The sequence below is a fragment of the Anser cygnoides genome, chromosome 1 (genome assembly GCF_040182565.1).
Source record: "Anser cygnoides isolate HZ-2024a breed goose chromosome 1, Taihu_goose_T2T_genome, whole genome shotgun sequence".
NCBI lineage: Eukaryota > Metazoa > Chordata > Aves > Anseriformes > Anatidae > Anser > Anser cygnoides.
The window spans coordinates 39264082-39287873 of record NC_089873.1 but is presented as its reverse complement, the minus strand read 5'-3'; the positions used below and the strand labels follow the sequence as shown (position 1 = coordinate 39287873).

Here is a 23792-nt window from a genome sequence, read left to right as displayed (position 1 = left end):
GTGAGCTTTCCTGTAGTTACTAAATCTTTCTTTAGAAAGACATAAGACAGTCATCTAAGTCAGAAGAGTACTTAACAGAAGACAGGGATGATACACTGAATTTATGTGGCACCACTACCCACACCAGTCCTTTTGAACAAGGTAGAAAAACCTAGAGGTTATTCTAACCCATGACACGGTCCAGAGGCTCCAGAGTGAGGCCTGAGTTCGTTGTAGGATGTAGAAGAGCATTGCTGCCAAGACCAGGCTCAGCAGTTAAACAGGCTGTGAGACCAAAGGTGAGCTCCAGTGCAGCTCAGTCACACCGTTCATGCTGGCAAACACTTTGCAAAGAGGTCTGCAAGACGCTCACGAGACAGCTACATGGACAGAAGGCACGTGCCAGGCAGTGGACATCAGGCCTCTCAGCTTCTTCATAGTCATTAAGACATTGCTGTGGAGCCTGTACCACTCTCTGCTCTTGTTAGGGCACATTTCCCAAAAATTCAGTTTGGGAAATACCAATGTTACCAGGAGAACCAAAAGGATTGTAACATTTCTCCATTAACACAGCCCTGCTCCTACCACCTGAAGGGAAAACATCTCCCCACTGAGAAGCATTTCTGAGTCCTCTCACCACCACAGCTTCTGCTGACCCTGCCTTCAAACTCTGTCAGGCTGCATGTGCCAGCAGCAAGGGCCCCATCCATTACCTCAAAGGGTACCTCTGAGCCCTCCATCTGTGTTAGCTGGGTTGGGATTCACCTCTTCCAACTGCGGTACTTAAGCACCTGCATTAAGAGCTGTCTGTGGTCGATGGACAGGTTTTAGTTACCCTTAAAAGGCAAGTGAGTTATCTGAATCTTTTATTTTTCCACTGTTGGCTCTGAACATCTGATAAGCTTTAACTATTAACTGTACTGTTTTATTTAGGATCAGCATACGGGCTTTCACACAGCTCTTCAGTGAAGATCCAAAGGAACTTCCTAAACCACTCTTTGCAGACACCTTCTTCTCTTTACCAATCACTACAGAGGCAGGTTAGTTTCAGGCTTGTTTTTCATTCACTGTAGCAAGTAATTATATATTGTGCCTCAAAACACTCTGGTATCCAGGACTATTTGCAAGGAGTGGAACAAAACCAGATTGTTGTGCAGTGTCCTTAAGGTTACTTTGAAATTATTCTGAAGCCATGGCTTATCCGTGGCCATCATTTGCCATGGATAAGCCATGAATTTGAAAATTGAGAGGACTGCTTGATGGAGTTGCTGACAGTGCAAGAAAGGGTGAATGCTCAGTGATGCTGTTACCAAGAAAGCTTTGAAGTACAAGATAACCAAACTCCCCTATGATGGGGCTGTGTTTTCTTTTATTCTGGTTGGGAGTGCAAAGTTTGCATACTGTTTAGAAAAAATAAGAACAGAAAATCAAGGCCTAGTTCAGTTACATGTTTTGAATTTCCATGAATTTAACCATTTTCTGTAGACAGTAATAACATATCCCCTGAATACTGTTGATTCTTTGATTCTTCATATCTTTTCTTCAAAATATTTAAATGTGCTGTTTCATTTCCAGAGCCTCTCTTTGGAGTTATTGAAGGTGTGAGTGCTGGCTTGTTTCTGATTGTGATGTTAGTGGCTGTTACTGCTTTGTTTGTCTGCAGACAGAAGGTTGGGTAAGTAGAGTCCTTTAATCATCCTCAATTATGAGGCCAGGCCAAATTATTTTGATATGAGCAATTTAAAGCATAACTGTAAAATCAGAGTAATGGACTGAACTATTCAACAGTTGAAATATGTGTCCCCTAGCATCTATGCACACTAAGTGTAGAACTAATGACTTAAATACTAATAGATTAATAAATTCTGGATAGGAGATTCAAATACCCACTGATGTTAGTGGTATAGAGGATCCCTGCAACTTCTTGTTTTCAGTAAGAGTCTGAATATTTCTGAAAAACTGTTTTATCATGCAAACTCAATGTCTTTTGTCAAAAATGAAATGTTTCAAATTATTTTCATTCCTGTTTTAGATGAGTTCTTGAAACTGGTCATTTAGACTCTATTATTTTAGTTCAAAAATTTTTAAGTGTGACATTACCTTGGTGTCCAAAACATTAGTTCAAACTTTACTTCCCCATTTTCTGTTGATGGTAGTTTTATATTTGACATTATAGTTGAATTTTAAATAGTTAATTTTAAATATGTTTTTAAAAAGAGAAATACTGTCTCAACTTTGAAAAAAGCTTTATCCATTGAAACCATTTTGTATGACTGAAAGAGATGCAACATTATTGGCAGGAAATCAGATGCTCTCCTTAATGATAAGCTGGGAGGAATGAAGTCTTATTGCCTGTTCACATGCACGTGCCCCGCATCACTATCAGCAAACTAAAATACGAGAAAACTGTGCCACAGCACAAAAAACAATATCACATGATCAGAGCCATAAATCAAAACAGACTTTTTTAAATTCTTTTTTTTTCCAGCTTACTACTGTATCTCTTGCTACTGGCAGCTCTGATTGGTATCAGACTGTTATGGTAAAACAAGTGAAAATACCTTCTTTTTTGTTCCAGCAATGGCCATGAGAGACCTACAGCAAGGCTGAGCATTCGCAGGGACAGGCCTCTGACAGTCCATCTGAACTTGGGGCAAAAAGGGTAACATCAAAAGTTTTGTTTCTAAGAGCGCTATTTTAACATGGCATCACGGATGAGCAGCCCCATTCAGCTTACTGATGAAGTGTTTCTTTTTCTTTTAATACCATTTCTAGGAACCGGAAAACTTCCAGGTAAAAAGAAAAATTAATACTTAAAAAAAGCTTGATAAACCAACTGGATAAATTATGACTGTGATTCATCCTGTGATTTTCTTCTTCCTGTTGAATATTTTAGTCCAATCAAAGTCAGTCATTTTGAAGCACACTTCACCAAACTCCAAGCAGACTCCAACTACCTCCTGTCCAAGGAATATGAGGTGGGAACCAAATCTAGACAAAGCATCTTGCTTTAGGAATGCGCGGGCTGCTTGAATCAATGTGTTAATGCATTTGAAAGACCTACATTTGTTTGTCTCAGACAAACCAAAATAAGTTTGAGAGTTTCACCCGAACTCCACTTGTGCTAATACAGAAACCAGCTCTTCATTTGGCTTAGCATCTTCTGGTTGGTAGCCTCTGCCTGATGCCTACCTCGCTGACGTCAGGGGCATTCATTTGTGTGCCACATGTGTGTGACAAAGCATGGAAAGCATCTGCCAGCCATGTGCTTGCCTTAAACTATTGTGATTACCTTTTAATTTCAGGTGTTTTTATTGTTTTGGTTTGGTTTGGTTTGCTTTTTTTTGTTTAAAAAAACAAAACAAAACAAAAAAAAAACACTTCTCCCTGTTCACAGCCTTTGGGAGCTGAAAAGCACTGTGCTGTCAAATCACATCCTTTAATTATTTTCACCTCATATTTTATTTCTAATTTTTTGCAGGACTTAAAAGATGTGGGTCGAAACCAGACATGTGACATAGCACTTCTGCCAGAGAACAGAGGGAAAAATCGATACAATAATATATTGCCGTGTGAGTTTTACTTTTGGTTGTGTAATATTACATCACACCAGCTATTTTTCACTTTTTCAGCAAGCCTAGTGGAAAAGAGAGTGCAGCCAGTCCTTTCCCTCCTTTCTGTCAGAGATTAAATACCTTTGCCAGCTCAGGTCCTGGTGCTTGGAGGCAGATGATGTATGGCCCTAAGCAGCTTCACACAGACCAGTAATTTCATTTCACACTAGAGATGTAGTGACTAGTGTTCAGTCTAGAGAGAAAAAGCTCAAGCTATTATCGGCATTCAGTCACTGCTGATAACAAGGATAGTAGAAATAACAGTAGAGTTGTTTACATACAGGTATCATCCATTCAGTCCTGTCTGACATGGCTTTGTTGACTCTGTTTCTCTTTCAGAGGACAGAGCAAACCTACTATACCCTGTAGAGCTAGTGTGGTTCTGCATGGTGAGACACGTGTGAGGTTAGCTGTGTTCTCTTGGAGCAAAACCTCCCACTGAAAGTTACCCCCTTTAATCGCCTATCGGGCAGTTTTGAAGTTAGGTGCTGTGCAACTTATGGCTCTTTTTTTTTCTGTGCAATAAAATTCTGTGCAACAATTCTGTACAGCTCAGCAGAGACATTTTTTGGATATTCACTGCTTCCATCTCACCTGCCCACCTTGTAGTCTTTGGAACACTCCACAGCCCTCCTGGATGAAAGAAGCAGTACAAACATAAACAGTTTTCCTTCTATATTAGCCCTCTGTATAACATCCCTGTAATAATCTCGCTGGTCCTTTCACAAATGCACTTTTATAAATGGGAGAGGGACTGGAAATCAAGACTTAGCCACAAACTTCTTGTCATCCTTTTCTTCCTAGATGATACATCAAGAGTGAAGCTTTCCAATGTTGATGATGACCCTTGCTCAGACTACATCAATGCAAGCTACATACCAGTAAGTGACTCAAGGATGTTATTTTGCAGTCCTCCCTCCAGTGGCAATTTGTCCTTTATCTGAAACTGAATACGAAGCTGGAGGCTTAAGGCTCTCCTCCCCCTTCATTTATTCACTTTAACTAAAAGTCTGAGAACTCAGTTTGTGGGTGTGCTGAAAGGCTGTGTCTGACTGCCATTAAGTTTGCTGTGAGTGATTTAGCCAGCACTCAAGGACACTTTCTTGGATTGCTATAGTTATGTAAGATAGCAGGTCTAATTGGCCAAGGACACATTTTCAAAGGTCACTGATTTTATGCACTGTCCACAACAACTGTAGCTATCACTGCAGGTGGCATCCATATTGTGAAGCTGTAGCTCATCCTGACAGTGCTGGCATCTTGCAGGATGGTGAGGCTGGCCGAGATTACAGCAATGCCCTTTGCCAGAGAGTTGTGATTGATAATAGCAGTGGCTTTAACAATATAAATTTCAAGCCAGCACTCAGCTAATTTATTAAAAACAGTAAAAGTAAAACAAAAGCTTGTAGTAGTTCCAAAATTGCTTGAGACTGTGCTGCACACAATAGAACAATGAAAAGCTTTGACTGTCACAAAAGGAAGAGTATTCAGATACACTGCTGCAGTCTCTTCCTCTCTCGGCTCCCACCAGCCTTCTGCTTCAAAGTCCAAGGCAACAATTTAGCTCTCAAAACTGTTGTCCCAGCAAGGGCACCATTGCTGCAGAGCCCTGGCTGTAACCCCATGGCTTGTTCAGTTGTTAGAAGATCATTTTTCTGCCCGTATGGAAACTAATGGAGTTCTCTTTGCTTGCAGGGCAACAGTTTCCGCAGAGAATACATAGCAACTCAGGGCCCTTTGCCTGGCACCAAAGATGAGTTCTGGAAGATGGCATGGGAACAAAATGTCCACAATATTGTCATGGTAACCCAGTGTGTTGAGAAGGGCCGGGTGAGCAGTGACTTTTCTTCATTATTAATGACTTTATTATTGTTTTAATGTTTTTTATGGTGATATTATTAATGTTTTCATATTTATTAAGTGCTCGGGCTTATTACTTGCGTCACACTCGTGCCAAAGGCCCCACTCAAGGAGATGTATGGTCATACACAGTAAGAGATGAAAGCTGTAATCTAAAGACTGGAGACAGATTGTATGTGAAGTGAAGGATGCAGTGACCATCCCAAGATCATGCAGCTTGTCAGAGTTAGAGCTAGGAACAGAGCCCAGTGCTTCTGGTCTCCAATCCAGCACTTTGTTCACTAGTACTAATATAATTCCCTTAAGTATGCGGAAGGACAGCCAGCCACAAAAGAAAAGCCAGTTTATCACATCTACCTCTACCAACTACTACTTTAAATATAAGCTCTAGAGAGCAAATGCTCATCATTAAATATATGGCATTCTTTTTGATGCATAAGCTGGGATGTAGTAAGCAAAGAGACCACTCACACACTTACCAGCTTTACTGAGCACCAGTTTAAGGAGGTTGCTTAGCTGTCTCAGCAGTCCACCTCCCCATGGATGACCATATCCTGCACCTTCTGAGACAGGGACTAGATCTGTAAAAAGGTTAAACTAACTTGAAGTAGCGTTCATCTAGTGGACGTATGGGGATATTTCCTTTTAGTTTACCATTTTTCCTTGCGATGGAGAAAGCAGGTGCAAGCAGGCAGCAAGCCATCTCTTCCTGCACCTCACTGGCTCAGGGTGGGACCCCGCTGTCATGTCTCAGCAAGAGGCAGGGAAGCATACATCAGAAGCCTGTGCAGAGCTGTGAGAAGAGCTAGCACAGAAATGTTGTGGCATCAGTGAAGTGCTTCCCATTCCACCTTTCACAAACATCTGTGATGAGAACTCTCACTTCCAGCCCCATCCAAGTCCCTTCCCATCCCAGCCTCTCATTATTGAGCTGAAAGGACAGGAGGTGGCATCTCTCTGAATTCAGCTGCTGTTAGTACTGCCTTTCTTGGTCTCATGAGGAACTTCAACTTCCCAGATGTCTGCAGGAAATACAATACAGCAGAGAGGAAACAGTCTAAGAGATTCCTGGAGTGCCTGGAAGAAAACTTTCTGATACAAGTGGTGAGGGAGCCAGGTGCCCCACTTGACTTGTTGTTTGCAAACAAGGAAGCACTTCTGGGTGATGTGATGGCTGGAGGCTGCCTTGAGCACAGAGGTTATGAAATGATAGAGAGTTTGATCCTTGGTGAAGAAAGGAATGTGGTTAGTTGAACTGCTACCTTGGATTTCCAGAGGGCAGACTTTGGCCTATTGAGAGGCCTGGCTGATAGAGCCCCTTGAGAGGTGGTGGTTTTGAACTGTAAAGTCTGGTCCTTCTTCAAGAATAAAATCTTAAAGGCACCACTGCAGGCGGTCCTAATGCACCAAAAGGTGAGCTGGCAGGGGAGAAGATCAGCCTGGCTGAAACAGAGAGCTGCCTCTGGAACTCAGGAAGAAAGCAAGCTTATAAACTCTGGAAGAAGAGGCAGGCAACTCAGGAGGACTGTGGAGAGTTTATAAACTCTTTCTTTCTGTACGTGACCCCCTGTATGTGTCGAACATTCATAAATCTATGACGCGAGTCATCCAAGGGTACTCCAGGAGCTGGCACAAGTGCTCACCACACCTCTTTCAATAATTTACCAGCAGTCCTGGACAACCTCCCAGTTGACTGGGGGTTAGTGCATGTGGCACCTATCTACAAGAAGGAGGATCTAGGGAATTACACGTCTGTCAGTCTGACCTCAGCACCAGGGAAGGTTACAGAGAAAATCATCGGATGCCATCACATGGCATCTATGGGACAATCAAGTGCTCAGAAGCAGCCAGCACGGGTTTATGAAGGGTGGTCCTGCCTGACTAACTTGATCTGCTTCTATGACAAGATGAAGCAGACATCCACCTAGTAGATGAGGGAAAGGCCGTGGCTGTTGTTTGCCTGGATTTTAGTGAATGGATGGGTTCGATCCCTTTGGTGGCTGGTCCCCAGTGGTGTTCTCCTGGGCTCAGTACTGGGGCCAGTTTTGTTTAACATTTTTATCAGTGGTCTGGATGATGGGAGTGAGTGTACCTCAGTAAGTTTGCAGATGGTACCAAGTTAGGCAGGAATTTCAATCTTCTTGAGGGTTAGAAGGATTTGCAGACAGATCTGGATAGGCTGGATCAATGGACCATGTCCAACAGTAGGAGCTGGGTCCTGCACTTGCATCATAACAGCCCCATGCAGCGCTACAAGCATGTGGAAGAGTGGCTGAAAATTGCCCATCAGAAAAGGACCTGGGGTGCTGGTCAACAGCCAGCAGAACATGATCCACCAGTGTGCCCACGTGGCCAAGAAGGCCAACAGCATCCTGGTCTGCATCAGAAATAGTGTGGCCAGCAGGACTAGGGAAGTAACTGGCCCCTCAAGTACTGTGTTCAGTTTGGGGCTCCTCAGTATGAGAAGGATATTGAGTTGCGTGAGCATGTGCAGATAAGAACAATGAAGCTATTGAAGGGACTAAAAACAAGACCGATGAGGAGCAGCTGATGAAATTGGCTGATAAAGCTGTGTATTTTGGAGAACAGGAGGCTGAAGGGAGACCTCATCATTGTATGCAACTACCTGAAAGACGGTTGCAACAAAGGGGGTGTCAGTCTCTTTTTTTCATTAAGTGATAGGATGCAAGGAAACTGTCTCACGTTGTGCCAGGGAGGTTTAGATTGGACATTAGGAAAAAATTCTTCATGGAGAGAGTAGTCAAGCATTGGAACAGGCTGCCCAAGAAGTGGTGGAGTCCCCATCCCTGGAAGTATTTAAGAGACGTGGACATGGCACTATGGAGCATGGTTGAGTGTTGGGACTCAGTAGATCAGGTTGATGGTTGGACTTGATGATCTTGAAGGTGTTTTCCAACCTGGATGACTCTATGATTCTTCCTTCATCCTTAGGCACAGGACGTCTGAAGTCTGCTCCTGCCGGTGCTGGGTGGAGGCACGGTTTCTGTCACTGACAATGAATCAATCTTTTTCTGTGTCCCTGCAGGTAAAGTGTGATCACTACTGGCCCCTTGACCAGGATTCCTTGTACTATGGAGACCTGATCGTTGAGATGCTGTCTGAATCAGTGCTCCCAGAATGGACAATACGAGAGTTTAAAATCTGCAGTGTAAGTTTGCATTCATCTTTTTTTTTGGGGGGGGGGGGGGGGGGGGGGGGGGGGTCGACGGGACAGTGGGGATAATTGGCTGTTGGGTTAAAAATAACTGCAAGGCTAAATTAGGAAGGTTTCTTTTGCTGTAGCAGAGTTGCATCATGCCCAGCTCATATTTGGTGGTAGCTGTAGCATTCTGAAGATCCATGTTGTATCCTCCTCTCTTGGCTGTTCTGACCCCCACTTTTGTACCCTGACAGGAAGAGCAGCTTGACTCAACAAGGCTCATTCGTCACTTCCACTACACTGTGTGGCCAGATCACGGTGTGCCGGAGACCACCCAGTCCCTGATCCAGTTTGTGAGAACTGTAAGGGATTATATCAACAGGACCCCAGACACAGGACCAACTATTGTGCACTGCAGGTATGCACAGCAGCCAAAAGTCAGCAGCACAGAGCCTTTGTGCCTGCCATTGGGAAGATCCCAAGTATTCACACCTCTTAGGATATGGGCAGCCACAGAACCTGGGAGATGGCTGATGGGCTCAAGTCCCCATATAAATTGAAGCAGCATTCCCAAGGCACATGCACTTGCTCACAGTCTCGCCCTGGAGATGCCCCAAAAATTATTCTCAGGGAACTACTGTGTCTTTGTGGGACCACTGGAGAACACTTCAAAGTGTCAGCAGCTGCCATTGCTCATATGCTTTTGCGTTCTTAAATTGCCTTTGTTCTGCTGGTTGTGGCCCAACATCTGGATCACAAAGAACCATTCGGAAAAGTAAATATATACTGACGGATTAGTTTGACTACCTATGGATCTGACAGATCCATCATTTACCCCCTTCTGACAGAGATCTCTCCCCTCCCTCTCCATCTCCTTTGAAATCTTAGGGATTGTTTTCTTTTTCAGTGCTGGTGTTGGCAGGACTGGCACATTCATTGCACTGGACAGAATTCTGCAGCAACTGGATTCGAAGGACACTGTTGACATTTATGCAGCAGTGCATGATCTAAGGCTTCACCGGGTTCACATGGTTCAGACAGAGGTAGGTTTTGGGTAGCCTACAATACACAGCAACACCAGCTGCGGTATATAATCAACAGTCTTTCATCTTAAAGCACGGCACAGTTACTCCACTGTGAAATACTAGTTAATTTCTACTAATACTAGTTAATTAATACTACTATAATTTTAAAACTCTAAGCACAGTGACCTTGTGGCTTTGAAGGTTGTGTTTTATTGAGCTGCTCTGCCCATTTTCATTAATGGTACTGGAAGAATTGATCACCCTTCTAACATATTATGCAAAAGGAAGTATATATATTCCACAAGTGCAGAAAGAGTGTTCAGTATTTCTTTCTGTGCTTTTAAAACTGCAAGAAAATCACTTTAAGTTAATAGCAGCTAAACGCTTAGGAGCTGATGTAATGAAAGAGAGTTGTTGAGGCAGTCTACGTTTTGCCTGGGAACTGTTAATAGAGGAATCAGAATGTTTGATGGGTCTGCCTGTATTAGCTTGATACTAATGGAGCTCTTCGTTGCAATTTGGAAACAAAAATATCAGTGGCTGAGCTTCTTAGCAGCAGTCACACGAGTATAAAGAAAGGTGCCATTGGGAATGTAAGAGAGATTTCCTGGAACTTTCTTAATAACAGAACGCCTCCTCTTTTAAGGGAGACAGGTTCTCAGCCTGATCTGGGCATCCTCAGAGAAGAATACATTTCACCTTCCACACGTTCCCACCATCCGTAGTCAGCAAAGGCAGACAGCAGGCATCCTCACTTTCCTACTGCCAGAGCACTGAGAAAAATGCACAGAGCAACAACTGAATTTCTTATGAAAATAGGGAGATAAAAGATGTGGGGGGAAGAAATGTGCTTACTGAAGAAATTTTATCTTTGAGATGAAGTAATATTAAAAAAATACATCTTGATATAAAAGATGTTCAGCCTAATTTGGGGGTACCATGCTACACTAATCGCAAAGCAATAACAACCCATTTCATAAACCCTGAAGAGTGGCAGAAAACCCTGAAGAGTAGCAAAGCATGGGGATTTAACAATCTGTTCTGTCATGATAGTTTGATAGTAACATCATGCTGACCATCTCTACAATGGTTGTGAATGTCATCTTAGCTTCCTTCTAGTGAAATACATTCTGCAGAATAGATGGTCTGTCATTCATTGCATATTTAGAAGCAATCTTATAATTTATATTGGACCAAAAAATACAGTTTTTGCCAAAAAAGCCTAGCTCATCAAAGTTCTATGAAATATTTATGTATTTTGATAAAATTATGTGAAAAATACTTTTTTGTCATAATAAAAAAATCAGGAAATTGTCTTTTCTCTGTGCTTTCCTGTACATATCAGTTGTTACACATACATGTTACCTAAACATTCAGAAGTAGTAGCTGTCCAGTGTAGCCTCATGTCAAATTATGCCTTACAGTTGATAAAGCTTTCAGTCATGCCATAAAAAACATATTATGACAGTCAAAACATATTGACAGTCAAAACATATTGACAGTCGGAACATATTATGTTAGTTTATGTTTTAATGGTACAATTTCTAAGAACAGATGATCACAAAAGTTCACTATATTACCACTGTGAAAAGGAGATTAATTCCGGAAGTACATTTTCACTTTTAACACCGCTCTTGATTCTGTGAGAGTCAGCCTGTAATGATTTTTCACAATAAAGCAAATGAAATCATGAAATTTTCCAGAGTGATTTAAAAAAAAATAAAATCTTTTGCAGTGTCAATATGTGTATCTTCATCAATGTGTGCGAGATGTGTTAAGAGCCAGAAAGCTTCGCAGCGAACAAGAAAATCCCTTGTTTCCAATATATGAAAATGTGAATCCAGAGTATCACAGAGGTAAGTGGAAGTTTATCAAATTATGAATGTAATAGATCATTGACAATGTAATTAAGGGGGCAAATTGCTCTATCCCTTGCCATTGATGTTTGTTCTCTTCTTGGACATTCATTTCTCCACTGATCTTTTCTTGTGACTCTTGCAATTTCATCTGCTTCACAAGGGGCTTGCCAACTATGTTTCAGCAACTTTATTTCCTTTATTAGTAGTATTTATAGCATCTCTTCCTGCTCTTACCTTATCTTCATGCTCTCCCTGTCTCATGCTTTTCGATACCTATGCTGTTGGGTGAACTGAACCCCTTCCCTATCCTGATACTGGCTTCCTGCTTTACCTCGCAGCTGTTTACACCATCTACTTTTAAGCATACTGAGGCCACTGGCTGGGATCCCTGGTCTCTGTTATCATCCATGGTGTTCAGCTTCTGTCCTGAATCATCCCCATTTTCTGTTCTAAGGTGGCCTTAGGGGACTTCCTGCCTGTCTTAACTGTATGTGTCCAAGGCTGGGCTCTTTCCTCCTCCCACAGCTCTCCATCCTTACAGGCTTTTATTTTTTTCCTAGCCTATATCCAGTTCCTTGGGCTGTTCCTTGGGGAATTTAGAGAATTAGAGAATTCCTTTTGAGAATTTAGAGCTATACCCACTAAAGGCACTGAAAACCCTCAACCCATTTGGGTGCCTAGGCTGCCTGTACAGGTAGGCCTTGAGAAAATGGTGCCAGGAAACTCAATCTTACTTCCCAGTGGAAATCAGAGGAAGCGACTGTGGCTACATCTCAGCTACATCCTTGGGGCACCGTGGTCCTGAATGACCAGTCAGAGCATGTAACAGCTCCAGGACAGACTGCAAGACTAGATTTCTTTTGTGGCTATAGGGAAGGAGTGAGTCCTGCAGGCCCTGGTATGTTCTCGAGACACAGCCAGGTCACATACCCTGTTCTGGGTATTGATAAATGTTCCTGAAACGTTCCAGTCTTACAGTTACAGCCCATGATTCTCATTATAGCCAATATTAAATAGATTTCTGCTGTGTCCCAGCAGAATGTCCTAAACATTAGATTGTTGGATATTCCTTGTAACATTTTTCAGGCCATTACAGTCCTGCTGGTCTGAGCTGAGGTGTCCTGGAAAGTTGAGGTGGCTGCTGGTGATGAGGAGAGGCTGGGGGTTGATCAGGATCTACTACTGGGAAGTTGTCTTCCTGAAGCAGTAGTCATCACCTCAACCTCTCCTACCCCTGCCTTGACCTGCTGGGGCAGGATTAGTAGACCTGGCACCAGCACTGTCCTTCACCTCCTGTTCTCATGGCTGGACGACCAGTCTGGAGAGCTGAGCAGAGGTGGCCTGTGAGAGTGGCCTGTGAGGTGCCCTGTAGAGCTGATCCCGAAGAGCTTTAGAAATTTTCAGGGTCAGATCTCAGCAGCTCCTCAAAGTTGAATGTTAAGAATCAAGGTTATATCACAAGGAATCAAAACATTTTTTTTAATCTAGCCTGTAGATATCAGTTATCAATAGGTAGAGCAAGCTTGGAAGTAGCCAAAAAGAGAAGTAGCATGTTCAACAAACTGGGAAAGTAAAGGTGGGAGCTGCTCTTGAGCTGTCACATCAATCTCCAGCCAGTGCTGCTGTTGCACAATCACCTTTCAGATCACTGTAGTTGTGGAATCACAGAATCACAGAATGGCTTGGGTTAGAAGAGACCTTAAAGATCATTTAGTTCCAACCCCGCTGCCATGGGCAGGGACACCTCCCACCAGACCAGGTTGCCCAGGGCCCCACCCAGCCTGGCCTTGAGCACCTCCAGGGATGGGGCATCCACAGCCTCTCTGGGCAGCCTGTGCCAGCGCCTCACCACCCTCAGAGTGAAGAATTGCCTCCTAATCTCTAATCTAAGTCAACAGGCAGAGATGAACATGAAGCCACCTGTGTTGTTTTATTTTTTCCTAATCCCAGTTTTCCTTGCTTTCAGATGCTGTTTATTCAAGGCACTGAGAATGTTACAGACACCTGCTTTTGTGACCACATTTGTTAACTAGGGGCTTTGTTTGTTGTTTTTTTTATGTATGTATTTCATGCACTAGAAAGGTGCCAGACCTTTCTATTGAGACTGTATTATTTATTGGTCTGGTGTTTTTTTAAAAGATATATAATTTAAGTGTAATAGATATTAATGTATATAATTGTATTTTGGCATTATGTAAATATGTATTTTTTCTATAATGTTTATATTAATATTAAGCTTCAGATAATACTATTTTTTCTTACCACAGTTTTTATGAACTGTTCTACATAAACTATTTTAAATTGTATGGCTAACAGGACTGCTGCATTTTGAGCAGGTTATGTATTGGCATTTAACACACAAGAAAAAATCCTACAAGGAAAGCCTCATTTTTTAATTTTTTTTAACTAGTTCAGTGTTTGTGAGATGAAATAAGCTACTATTAAGAAAGGGAACAGTAGTCCTGCCTAAGAGTTACAATGCTACTTTTCACTTTAACCTTACTGCTTGTGATCTGACCAAAATGGATGAAATCCATACCACCATGACATATCTTTTACAGAACTCATTAACAGCGGAGTAAAACAGGGTCCACCTCACTAGAAGCAACTGTTTCAGTCTAATGTGACATAGTAGAAAAATATCAAACAACACATGCTGCCTTGAAGTCTAGCTGGCCTTTCCCCACAGACGCTTTGAGGGGAGCAGGTCACATCCTGATTTCTTTACACTGGTTTAAGAGAGCAGAATCAGACCACAGCCTGTGTCTGTGCATTTTTACTTGCAGACAATTCCAGTAAGAAAAGTTTTCAAGAAAACACCTCATACACTTACGTTATCAGACCTATAAGGATGTGAAAGCTGTCAGCTTCCATAGCTCATTAAAACAGTGATGTACCATGACAGCTTAGGAAGTAGAGGGGTTACAAACTTATTGAAATAAAGACATACAAAGATACATATCCCACAGTTTGCACAACTGGATTTGGCTTTAAGCTGCTTGCAGCATAGCTGCCTCAGCCCAAGTGCAGGTCTCCTTCGAATGCTGTTTGCTTTCACGGAGGAAAAGCGTGGCCCCAGCATGTCCGCACAGAAGGACTCCTCCATTTAGATATTGCCTGATGTCACCGCTGCAGGGGCAGATGGAATAGAAAAAGGCTTATCATATCCCAGGGGATGTAGTCTCACGATGATTAGCTCGCTGTGCTAATCATCAGATGCACTCAGAACATCCTGTGATTAGCAAGAAGTGTAATCCAACAGCACCCACCAGGTATCCTGCCCAGCCAAGCAGTTTAGGAACATCCTCTTTCCTCTCCAAAAGAGGCTTTTCCTTCAAGGAACTGATTTGAACACTCTGCTCAGCTGTTCTTTGTCTTTGAAGAGCATTTTATAAATAAACAGAAAAGAGGCAGCACGCAGTTCATCTCCTTCACATGTAGGAAGTGTTTGGTAGTTCTCCTTTTATCTATTCGTTCCTTCTTTACTTAGAAGAAACTTAGCCTGCTGCTGAAGACAAGTGCCTAGGTTCCACTTTTATTTTGGAGAGAAATCAGCATTTCTGAAGGCCTCCAGAGAACCAGCCAATACATCTAAGTGCCTTAGTTAGAAACTGCAGTGGCTCTGGGACAAGATTACTGTGACTTCACCACGACTTACTGGAGCCACACTCTCTCAGCAGTAGGAACACCTGTCTGACAATGGGTGAAGAAATGTGCAAGGCTTCTCTGACAGTTTTCTTAAATCATTCTAAAACAGAACCAGCAAGACTGTGCACATCCGTGTCACTCGGATTTTCCTTAAGAGAAAGAAACAGCCTGATAGTGCCTTTTCCTTACTCCAGCTAGAGTCTCATCCTTTCTTGTCCAGTACCCTCAGCTGCCTCAGAAGCAACCTTTCATATCAGCTTTCACATCTGCTCAGAACACGTAGGCTCAGATAAGCTTGTAGGTGTCTGTATGAAAACGCTGCTTCTTCCTCCTGTACGTCCCTATTGGCCCCCACACAAACCTCAAGATTCACCATCCTTAGTGGGATCTGAAGAAGAAGGGACCAACATTGCAGTGGAAGCCACTGTCACAGGGGGAAGTCTAGGCAAAAGCACAAGGAAGGGTGCAAGTTTTCTGCAGGCCTCTTCTCTGTTTCTTGCGCTGCAGAGACTCCAGGTTAGCAGGCAAGGACAAACAAGCATGGCAGCATTAGATTGATCATTGGTTCTGCTAATAACAGCTGAACTTAGGGCATCATGGAAATTGCTTTTGTGCTACGTGCGCTGCATTTAGTCCTTTCTTTCTGCAGCAGTGGCTGCAGAATGAAGATGATGTTAGTTACCAGCAGTACAACAGCACTGTGAAGACGTACCACGTGCACGCCGTAAATTAGCTCACTCTATATATTACCGTGTCATTTCTGTATGCTGAGGGAAATGGAACTCGCTCAATAATGCATGATTGGATGGCAAAAGTCTGATTGTATACTACTATATATGTATGTTGTTCGTTGTTTTCAGACGGGCACATCATTCTGCTCTTTATTTTAATGTTGTTTCTCAGCTCCCTTCTCAGAGGGAACTCTGTAGGGAACACCTATAGAGTTCACAAGTCTACACTCAAAATGATGGTGTTGTAGCAAACATCTTTTTTCTCAGCTAATAATGGACACAGTGCATAAGCCTCTTCCTCCTTATCACTTAATAACATGACAGATGACCTTAAACACTCTGGCACAGTGCTCTTGAACAGCTTTACGTCTCTGCCTAGTTAGGTCATGCAAGAAACTGTACATACACTTTATTGCTCTGGTTCTGCTTTCTGGACAATTCTGGTCCTATGAAACCGGTGTAAATCCACTGAGAATAAGTACAAAGTATCTATGTAGCATTTTTTTTAATATAAGACACTTACTTACCAGTTTAATTAATTATATTTACTGTGCCTCTAAGCTAAACAACAGAATCAAAGGGAAATTATTAATGTAACAAGAATGGACTTGAAGAAGCCTGTGTACTGAACAAAGATGGCTCTGAAGGAAAGAGACATCCTCTGCTGAAGAGGATGCTTCTGTTTTGAATGTCCATGGATGATGTTCAGAATTCCCTTCTTGATGTTTCCCAATAATAATGTTATAAAGCAAGGCTAGTGTTATTGCTGATCCATAAGCTAAGATTTGCACACTTGGAGCCCAGTCCTGTGAATATCCACATTGTCCACAAAGCTACCTGAATACCTTAATGAAAGTCAACTGGAATGTTTGTCTGAAAAATACCATGCAACTTGTGAAGCACTTGCAGGGTTGGGCTTTTAGGTTAATTCAAATTTTTGTATTGAAAGTTATTTAATAATGAAAAAAATATAATTAATGTTTTTAATCCGTGCAATACAATTACAAGATCCACTACCGATCATAGAAAAGAAGTAGATTTTGCATAGCTGGAGTTGATAAATGATATTTTTTGTTACTAATGGAACACAAAAGTGGGTGAGAAATAGGCATACTGTGAAGATGTCATAAAAGTGCAACTTTATACATTTTTCTCTGCTGCTATAGTTATTTATACAGCTTATATACGTGCCTAAGATTGCCAGAAATATTATTTTATGCCATGATATACTATGAATTTTCTTTCAGTTGTAGAACAGAGAAAAGAATATGTGTGAGCTTTAAGTTTATATTATGTATTGAATATGGTTATCTGTGCTTTAACTTAGAAAGCAGAAAGTCAAATACTGAACAGATCGGAGTACATGAGCGCTTAGCTGTGCTCACCAGCCTGGGAGTTAATATGTGGGCTAAAGGAATGAGCAAATAACCATCTAATCACTATATTAGCATCTCCTCCCAGGGTCACAGATCAGAGAAACACATCTGACATTCAGAGATGCAGCCTAGAGCAGTTACAGCTTCGATACCAAGGAGTGGTATGTTGGGTGCTTAGGTTTATTCAGATTTCTTTCAGTACTTCAGGCATACAGGTTTTTTTAAACAAAATAAAATATAAAATGACAACCAATCCCTTCATGGCCCTGTCACAGATGAGTGGGCTCTGGAGGTGAGAGCTCTGGGACCCTTAGTCCCAGGAGGCTGCAACTTTGAATAAAACGTGAGTGTGCACCACTGCATGTAGGCTTTGGACCCTGTGCCCTTCATTGTCCCTCCCAAGCTGACAAAGTCAAACTCCTGACCTGTTGGTATGGCTAAAGCAAAGTGGTCTGTTACCAGTGAACCCACCGATCAATAGCTAGTTCAGACTGGGATATTTTTTTAAGACTGGCAGGAAATACTGGAGACTGGGGTCTCGCTAAATTTAGAAAATACTGTGGAATTTGGGCACAGACAGTGTCAGTGATGCTGGTAGATTGATATGCATGACTTGGTTGTTTCTTGGTTTATTTGAAAGCTAAAGAAATACTATAAGTAATGTCAAGTAGCTAAATATATATTGCTCTCTACCAGGGCTGTATGTTATAGTGAAAAAAGCCATGATTTTGAAATACAGCTAGCCATAAATTCTTTGCCAGTGCCTGGAGTAAAGTGACTGAAAAATTCTTCAGCACATACTCCATTGTCATATGCTATATAATTACTTATATTTGTGTTCCAAACAAACACTGGGTGAACACAGAATTGTGCTACTCTTGTCAATTTAATTTATGCATTTGTTAAGTATATTTTTATATTTTTAGCTACAGTCAACAAATCAAATATATTTGAGTGTATTTTACACATTTTTATAAATAGTTCATGAATAAAACATTCATTTAAAAAAAATCACATCTTTGTCTTCTGTTTGACTGCCTTTGCATTATGGATTTTGTTGTCCTGCTGCTCACAGAAAAGGTCATAAGTGAGTTTGATTTCAAGTGAGACGGTCTTCAGAGAACATTAAATTCACCAAAAGCCTCAGCCTATTGGGGAAAGGGGTTCTGTTGTTGCCTGCTGGCTGGATTAGTGCCCATGCAGAAAGATACAGTTGTTCCACCCCCAAGTTCTCTGCCCTTATTGTCTGGATTATGCAGTGTGCATTTGAAACAACGGTACTACTCAGGAACTTGACTGCCTGTTATTTTAGAGATGTTTCGCAAAGCGGTTGTACCAATTAAGACTGCACTGGAGCTACATCGCTGTCTACCACCTGAGGATCTGAACCATTCTTTATAACAAATATATTTTTCCTGCTCCCCTTCTCCACAATGCTTAAAACCCATTAGCATTCTTGTGGGTTCGGGGAGCTCAGCAGTAGCATGCTTGTTGCCAGCCCTGTGTGCCTCCATTAGTCCTTATTTGTCATCAGAAGTGTTTAGAACGAGGTGATTCTGTTTATTTTAAAGGAAGAATGATGTATTGGGTTACACATTGTACTGTGAACTATTCGCTGAGAAGCCGTGTACTGAAGGCTATGTTGTTAGATACGTCCTGAGGAAGGTGTTACATTTTTTCTTTGTGGTATAAAAGCTTACCTCCTAAGCAAACGCCATTCTGAAGCCAACGTAGGCACAGAAGAGCAGCAATAAAGATAATGTACGGTTAGTATCTCTATGCAGGAGAAACATGGCCAGCACTGCAGACAGGAATAAATACAAATGGTTTTACAAGGTGCAGCAAGGAAATCGAAACACAGAGGGTCTCCAGCACTTCTGGTTTTACCAAGAAGACAGAACTTGGTTGGCAATACCAGTACATCAGCAAACACCACAGGTGAAAATGTGAAGTGCTGCTAACCGAGCCTTTACACATCACTCATTTATAATACCAGTCCTGACCTGTGCAGACACCCCTCAGCAACAACAAAAGACACATAAAAGAGAAAAACAGCCTTCCAATTAGTGAAAAAACATGGTATTGCGGAGGAGTTGCAAAAGCCAGGCATGCTTTTCCTGTCCCAAGGGGGCCTTGGTAGCTGTTCGTATCTGCGTGAAGAGGCGTGTGTGCCTCCGTGTTGGGGTCTGCCTCTCGCAGTTGCCTGACGTTACATCAAAGTGAGGTGGTAGCCATCATTTGCGTCTTCCAAAAACCTCACCACAACAGGCACCTGTGCTTCCTGCATGGGACTAGGGGTGGCTCCCCAAGGCTGTAGGGCTAGGCAGCGCTCTGCGGGCGTGTAGGCACCAAAATCCAAGGAGAAGCTTTTTTGCAGACCTCAAAGTATTCAATTCTCCATGCAAAACATTAGCTTAGCACCTACAGCTTTGCTGTTGTGCAGGTCCTGGGGACCCCAAAAAGGCTGAAGTGCCCCGAGTGCTGTCACTGACCAGACAGGGTCCCCACCACCAGCACGGGAGGGTCTCAGCTCCAGGCTGCCCTCCCCGCACACCCCCTTCTGACCCAAATTCCCGGCCACACAGGGTGGCAGGAGGGTGTCCTGCCCCTGGAGGTGCTCCTAGTGGTTGCACACAGCTTTGGGAGACAACGAGAGAGAGAAGTGCCAGTAGGCCCTGGGCTGGGCACCGCCTCGCTTCCTCCCTCCACACAGAGGCCTTCAGTCACTGAGCCACGGGGCCGCACACCCAGCGCTTGTTGGAACAGCAACAGGGACAGGCGAAAAGCTGGGGCAAGATGACCAGAACCCACCGGTGTTACTGCAGCCCGCTTGCAAAGCAGCTCAGAGGAGGCTGAGCACTGCCAGGAGCCCGGCCTGGGGGGGGGGGGGGTGACAGCCGCAGCCTTGGGCAGCAGCCGAACGCCAGGCACCGAGCGTCGCTGGCAAACGCCGCGCTGGCGGGGACAGGCATTTGTACATGGCCTTCCCCGCGCTCGTGCCAAAATCCCTGCCAAGTTTCACACCATGTCCTTGCTTGTCTTTGGTGTTCGAGCACCCAGACCTGCTTATGCTCCAAATGAGCAGAGACCTGCAGCAGCTACCTTTTACTGAGGGATAAAGGCAGAGTTTTCCTGCTCTCCCCACAGCAGTGAGGCCACAGCTGGTAGTTAGGTGCCACCCAATTTGGGTCCTCTCAGGACAAGAAGGGGCCAGAAACCAGGTATTTCTGCTCCCACAAGCTCCCCCGTTGCCTGAGGAGAGGCACTGTCCTGTCTAAAAGATGGGGTACAGGCAGAAAGGGTGAGCTGGGTGAGCCCCTGCAGGAGGGAGGTGTCTCCCAGCTGCCCTGTTTCACATGCTGGCTCTCTTGGATGCTTTTTTTACATACGCGTCTTGGTCAGGCTGGTTTGCACCGGGCCTTAAAACTAGGCATGTTTTGCTGAGGGACGCCCAAATGCACTCTCCTGCATAGGTCTGAACCTGGACAGAAGAAAGTCAATGATCTGGCTAATATCACACCTCCATTAAAAAAAAAAAAAAAATCTTTGCAGGACTATCAAGAGTGTAAATTTAGTTTAGGTCAAGTTCCTCCTTAATGTGGAGAACAATGTACATTCATAAAGTCCTTATCTTTGGTTCTCATAGAGCTAGAGCTGTAGCATTTCCATCAGCTTTGTCCTTAGGATAGGGGACCAGGCACCTGGCTAACATTGGGTTATACATGCCCCATAAAGTGCACTCGAGGGGCACCAACCAAGCTGCTGCCAAAACCTGGTTCCCACCATTGTCTCCAACCTGTGGTGGCATCTCAGGGCTAAAGAATTTTGCTCTGGAGACAGAGCAAACACTAGGAGTGTTTACATCTGCTCACACACAAACTTTTCTAGTACAGCGATGCCTGTCTGGGGCAGACTTCCCCTGTGATCGCCCTTCCCCAAATAACCAGAGGAGGTCAGAAGAACCATACCCCAGTCATCAAAGCCACAGAAAGCTGTTAGGTTGACAAAGCAGATAGCAAGGCAGATAGCTACAGTGCCTATGTAGATATCCATGGGCTTAAGTAAACTGATTACTATCCCTGTATCCTGGCCATGTTTGGGACGGGTAAAGAGTTGAGCTACTTCACCCTGCCAAATGGAGGTGATCTGGGGTCACCTTGGGGCCTTCAGCCCCTCACAGCTTTGCTGCTCAGCATTTTCTGAATGAAGCTCTGAATTCACAGCTGGTGAGAAAGGTGTGCAGCCAAAGTCAAGTCCCTAATCATCAGGCTAGCAGAGTGATGGGGAAAAATTACCAAGGGTCTCTTCAGGGATAAAAGCAACTGCATTGGGTGGCTCCACAGGACACTAGCACTAGATCCTTGCATTGATATGCAAACAAAAAGGACTCTGTAAGAAATTACTTCCCTGTCCATGGCATAGCACACACACACAAGTCAGTAGGGACGGGGATATATTTCAAATCCATTTGTTTGAGTTGTCAGATGCCTACTGGAAGGTGCAAAGATAAGAAAATTGTTTCCACTTTGCAAATTTATTACTAGGAATTTTAAAAGTGATCTGTTGCAACTATAATCCCAAGGTCTCTCCTGCTCCCATCGGGTATGTGGGACAAGCATGTCTGTTTTTAACCCAGACCAGGTTTGAGGCTCTAGCACAGCCAGCAAAGAAAGAAGGCCCTTCAGTTTTGTTTTCCATCCTGCAGTGAATAAGGAAACCTGAAATTAAAGAAGAGACTAGTGGTATTATGGATAAGAAAGCCCTTACTTGCTGGAGATGGCACATAATAAAGCCACCAGAATAGAGTTGGTATGAACTGAGCCGCACTGTAAAAATACAGAGTAAAAATAATCAGATGCAGACAGTAAAGTGAAGGTGGTCTGAATGCTCCGCACGGCTTGGCTAGGGAGGAAAATGTTATGCAAATAAAGGACAGATACAGAAAGGTCCATGTGTTAATTGGGGGCACTTCTCTTGCCTGTCACTGACTAAAGCAACAGTAATGAAACCACTAGGAGAAAAATATGTGTACTTGCAAAGGCAGTAAAGACTCGTATAATGTCCAAAGTACCAAACAGATCAGTAAAGGTAGGCTCAAGACACCAAGCATGATAAATGGCAGCATCCTGTTATCTTATCGCTGGATCTAAAAGACACCTGGAGCCAAATTATTTGTGAGCCCAACTTGGAAAGACCGAACTGGCAGACAACTGGAATTAATTAATGCCCTACAGATCTGTGCTAGAAAGATTGGGGAGCACTAAAAATAGCTGAGGAGCCTGTTTCTTACACATCATGCCAATTAGATCTGGTTGGGCTGTGACAAATTTGCTGTAAACATCCTGATGAACAAGCAACTCCCCCAAGCCCCCTCCAGGAGCTCCTGGGCAGCTGAAATCTTGCATTAAAAATGCCCAGAATTTCAAACGGCAAAAATAGAGAGGGAAAAAAAGCAAAAGGAAGCGCTAGTGTCAAGTATGTTGTGGTTGATTAGCCAGGGTAGGTGGGAAGATTTCTGATGCTTGACTTAATGATGTTCTGGAGCATGGATTTCTGTTTGCTTAGGTGGGATTAGACCTAAACATCTGGTTGTACTGAGTCAATTAGAGGAAAAGAAGAAAAGTCAGAAAATACGGTGAGTGCACTTCTACTGCTCTTGTCTAGTGAGTGCGTTCGTTATTCATCTCTGTTGGGAAAGTTGCACAAACATCCATGTGGGGATGGGAAGGCAATTGGGTGGAAGGGTAAAGACGAGTAGACTCCCTGGTCTGTTTCAGCAGAGATCTGCTGTGGCAGAGCCTGGCCTGCCCCTCACTACCCCACCAGGATGCCTCAGGAAGCGAGGCCCAAGCCCCGTTCAGTCCCCAGCTGAGACGGGGAAGCTGAGGGGTTTGTTCACATGGCCAGGTCCCCTTTGCTCCTGAAATGCCACTTTTTACCTTCAAACTGAAAGGGAAAATGTGGTGCAGAGCCTTCAGAAAGAGCTTTTCCCTTAGCTGTGTCCCCATGCCTTCCCCTCTCTAGCACTTATCTTGATAATTAAATTATGCAGCTGAGGAAAGTGATTTGGAAACAGATGGCATGCAAGATGCTGTAGAAAATGCTGTGCATTTCAATCTTTCACAGCAATGTGCATACAGATTTGGGTGGTATATGGACCTTGAAGTAGTTGAACTTCAAAAGCTGCTTGTGCAGTGGCCTTTAACCAGAAGAAATGAATGGCCCTTTAGCCTCCAACTTGATATTCACAATTAAGTTTTAAAATCAAGTTTTTCCCTAAACATTGTGGCCAGTCTGATTTGCCACACCGCTTGGTGTGCCCTAACCGAGGTTCCCACTAAGCTTCAATGACAGCGTCCAAGGTAGGAAATACAAGATTTGGGCCAGGTGGGATCTTGAAGCATGCAGTTTAGACAAACCTAGCACTAGTCCCTGAAGTACAGGAGAATGATTCAAAACAGACCAAATAATTAATTAATCTGTGTGAGAGTAAAGCACTGAACGTGTGAAGCATCTCCTCTTCGCTGTGATGTTTTCCTC

General features: G+C 43.3%; 1 protein-coding gene across 2 annotated transcripts in view; it reads left to right on the top strand.

Moving 5' to 3' along the window:
• The window catches only part of PTPRB (protein tyrosine phosphatase receptor type B), a 61799-nt gene extending 47349 nt beyond the window's left edge, over positions 1-14450 (top strand). For both annotated transcript variants that reach the window (XM_048065356.2, XM_048065357.2), the window contains 13 exons: positions 913-1019; positions 1555-1654; positions 2558-2641; positions 2755-2772; positions 2876-2957; positions 3461-3551; positions 4398-4474; positions 5289-5423; positions 8500-8622; positions 8868-9031; positions 9521-9656; positions 11374-11494; positions 13464-14450. In XM_048065356.2, the coding sequence (XP_047921313.2) occupies positions 913-1019; positions 1555-1654; positions 2558-2641; positions 2755-2772; positions 2876-2957; positions 3461-3551; positions 4398-4474; positions 5289-5423; positions 8500-8622; positions 8868-9031; positions 9521-9656; positions 11374-11494; positions 13464-13486 (1261 nt within the window). In that variant the 3' untranslated portion in view covers positions 13487-14450. The remainder of the gene's footprint in view (positions 1-912; positions 1020-1554; positions 1655-2557; positions 2642-2754; positions 2773-2875; positions 2958-3460; positions 3552-4397; positions 4475-5288; positions 5424-8499; positions 8623-8867; positions 9032-9520; positions 9657-11373; positions 11495-13463) is intronic.
• The last annotated feature ends 9342 nt before the right edge of the window (positions 14451-23792 follow it).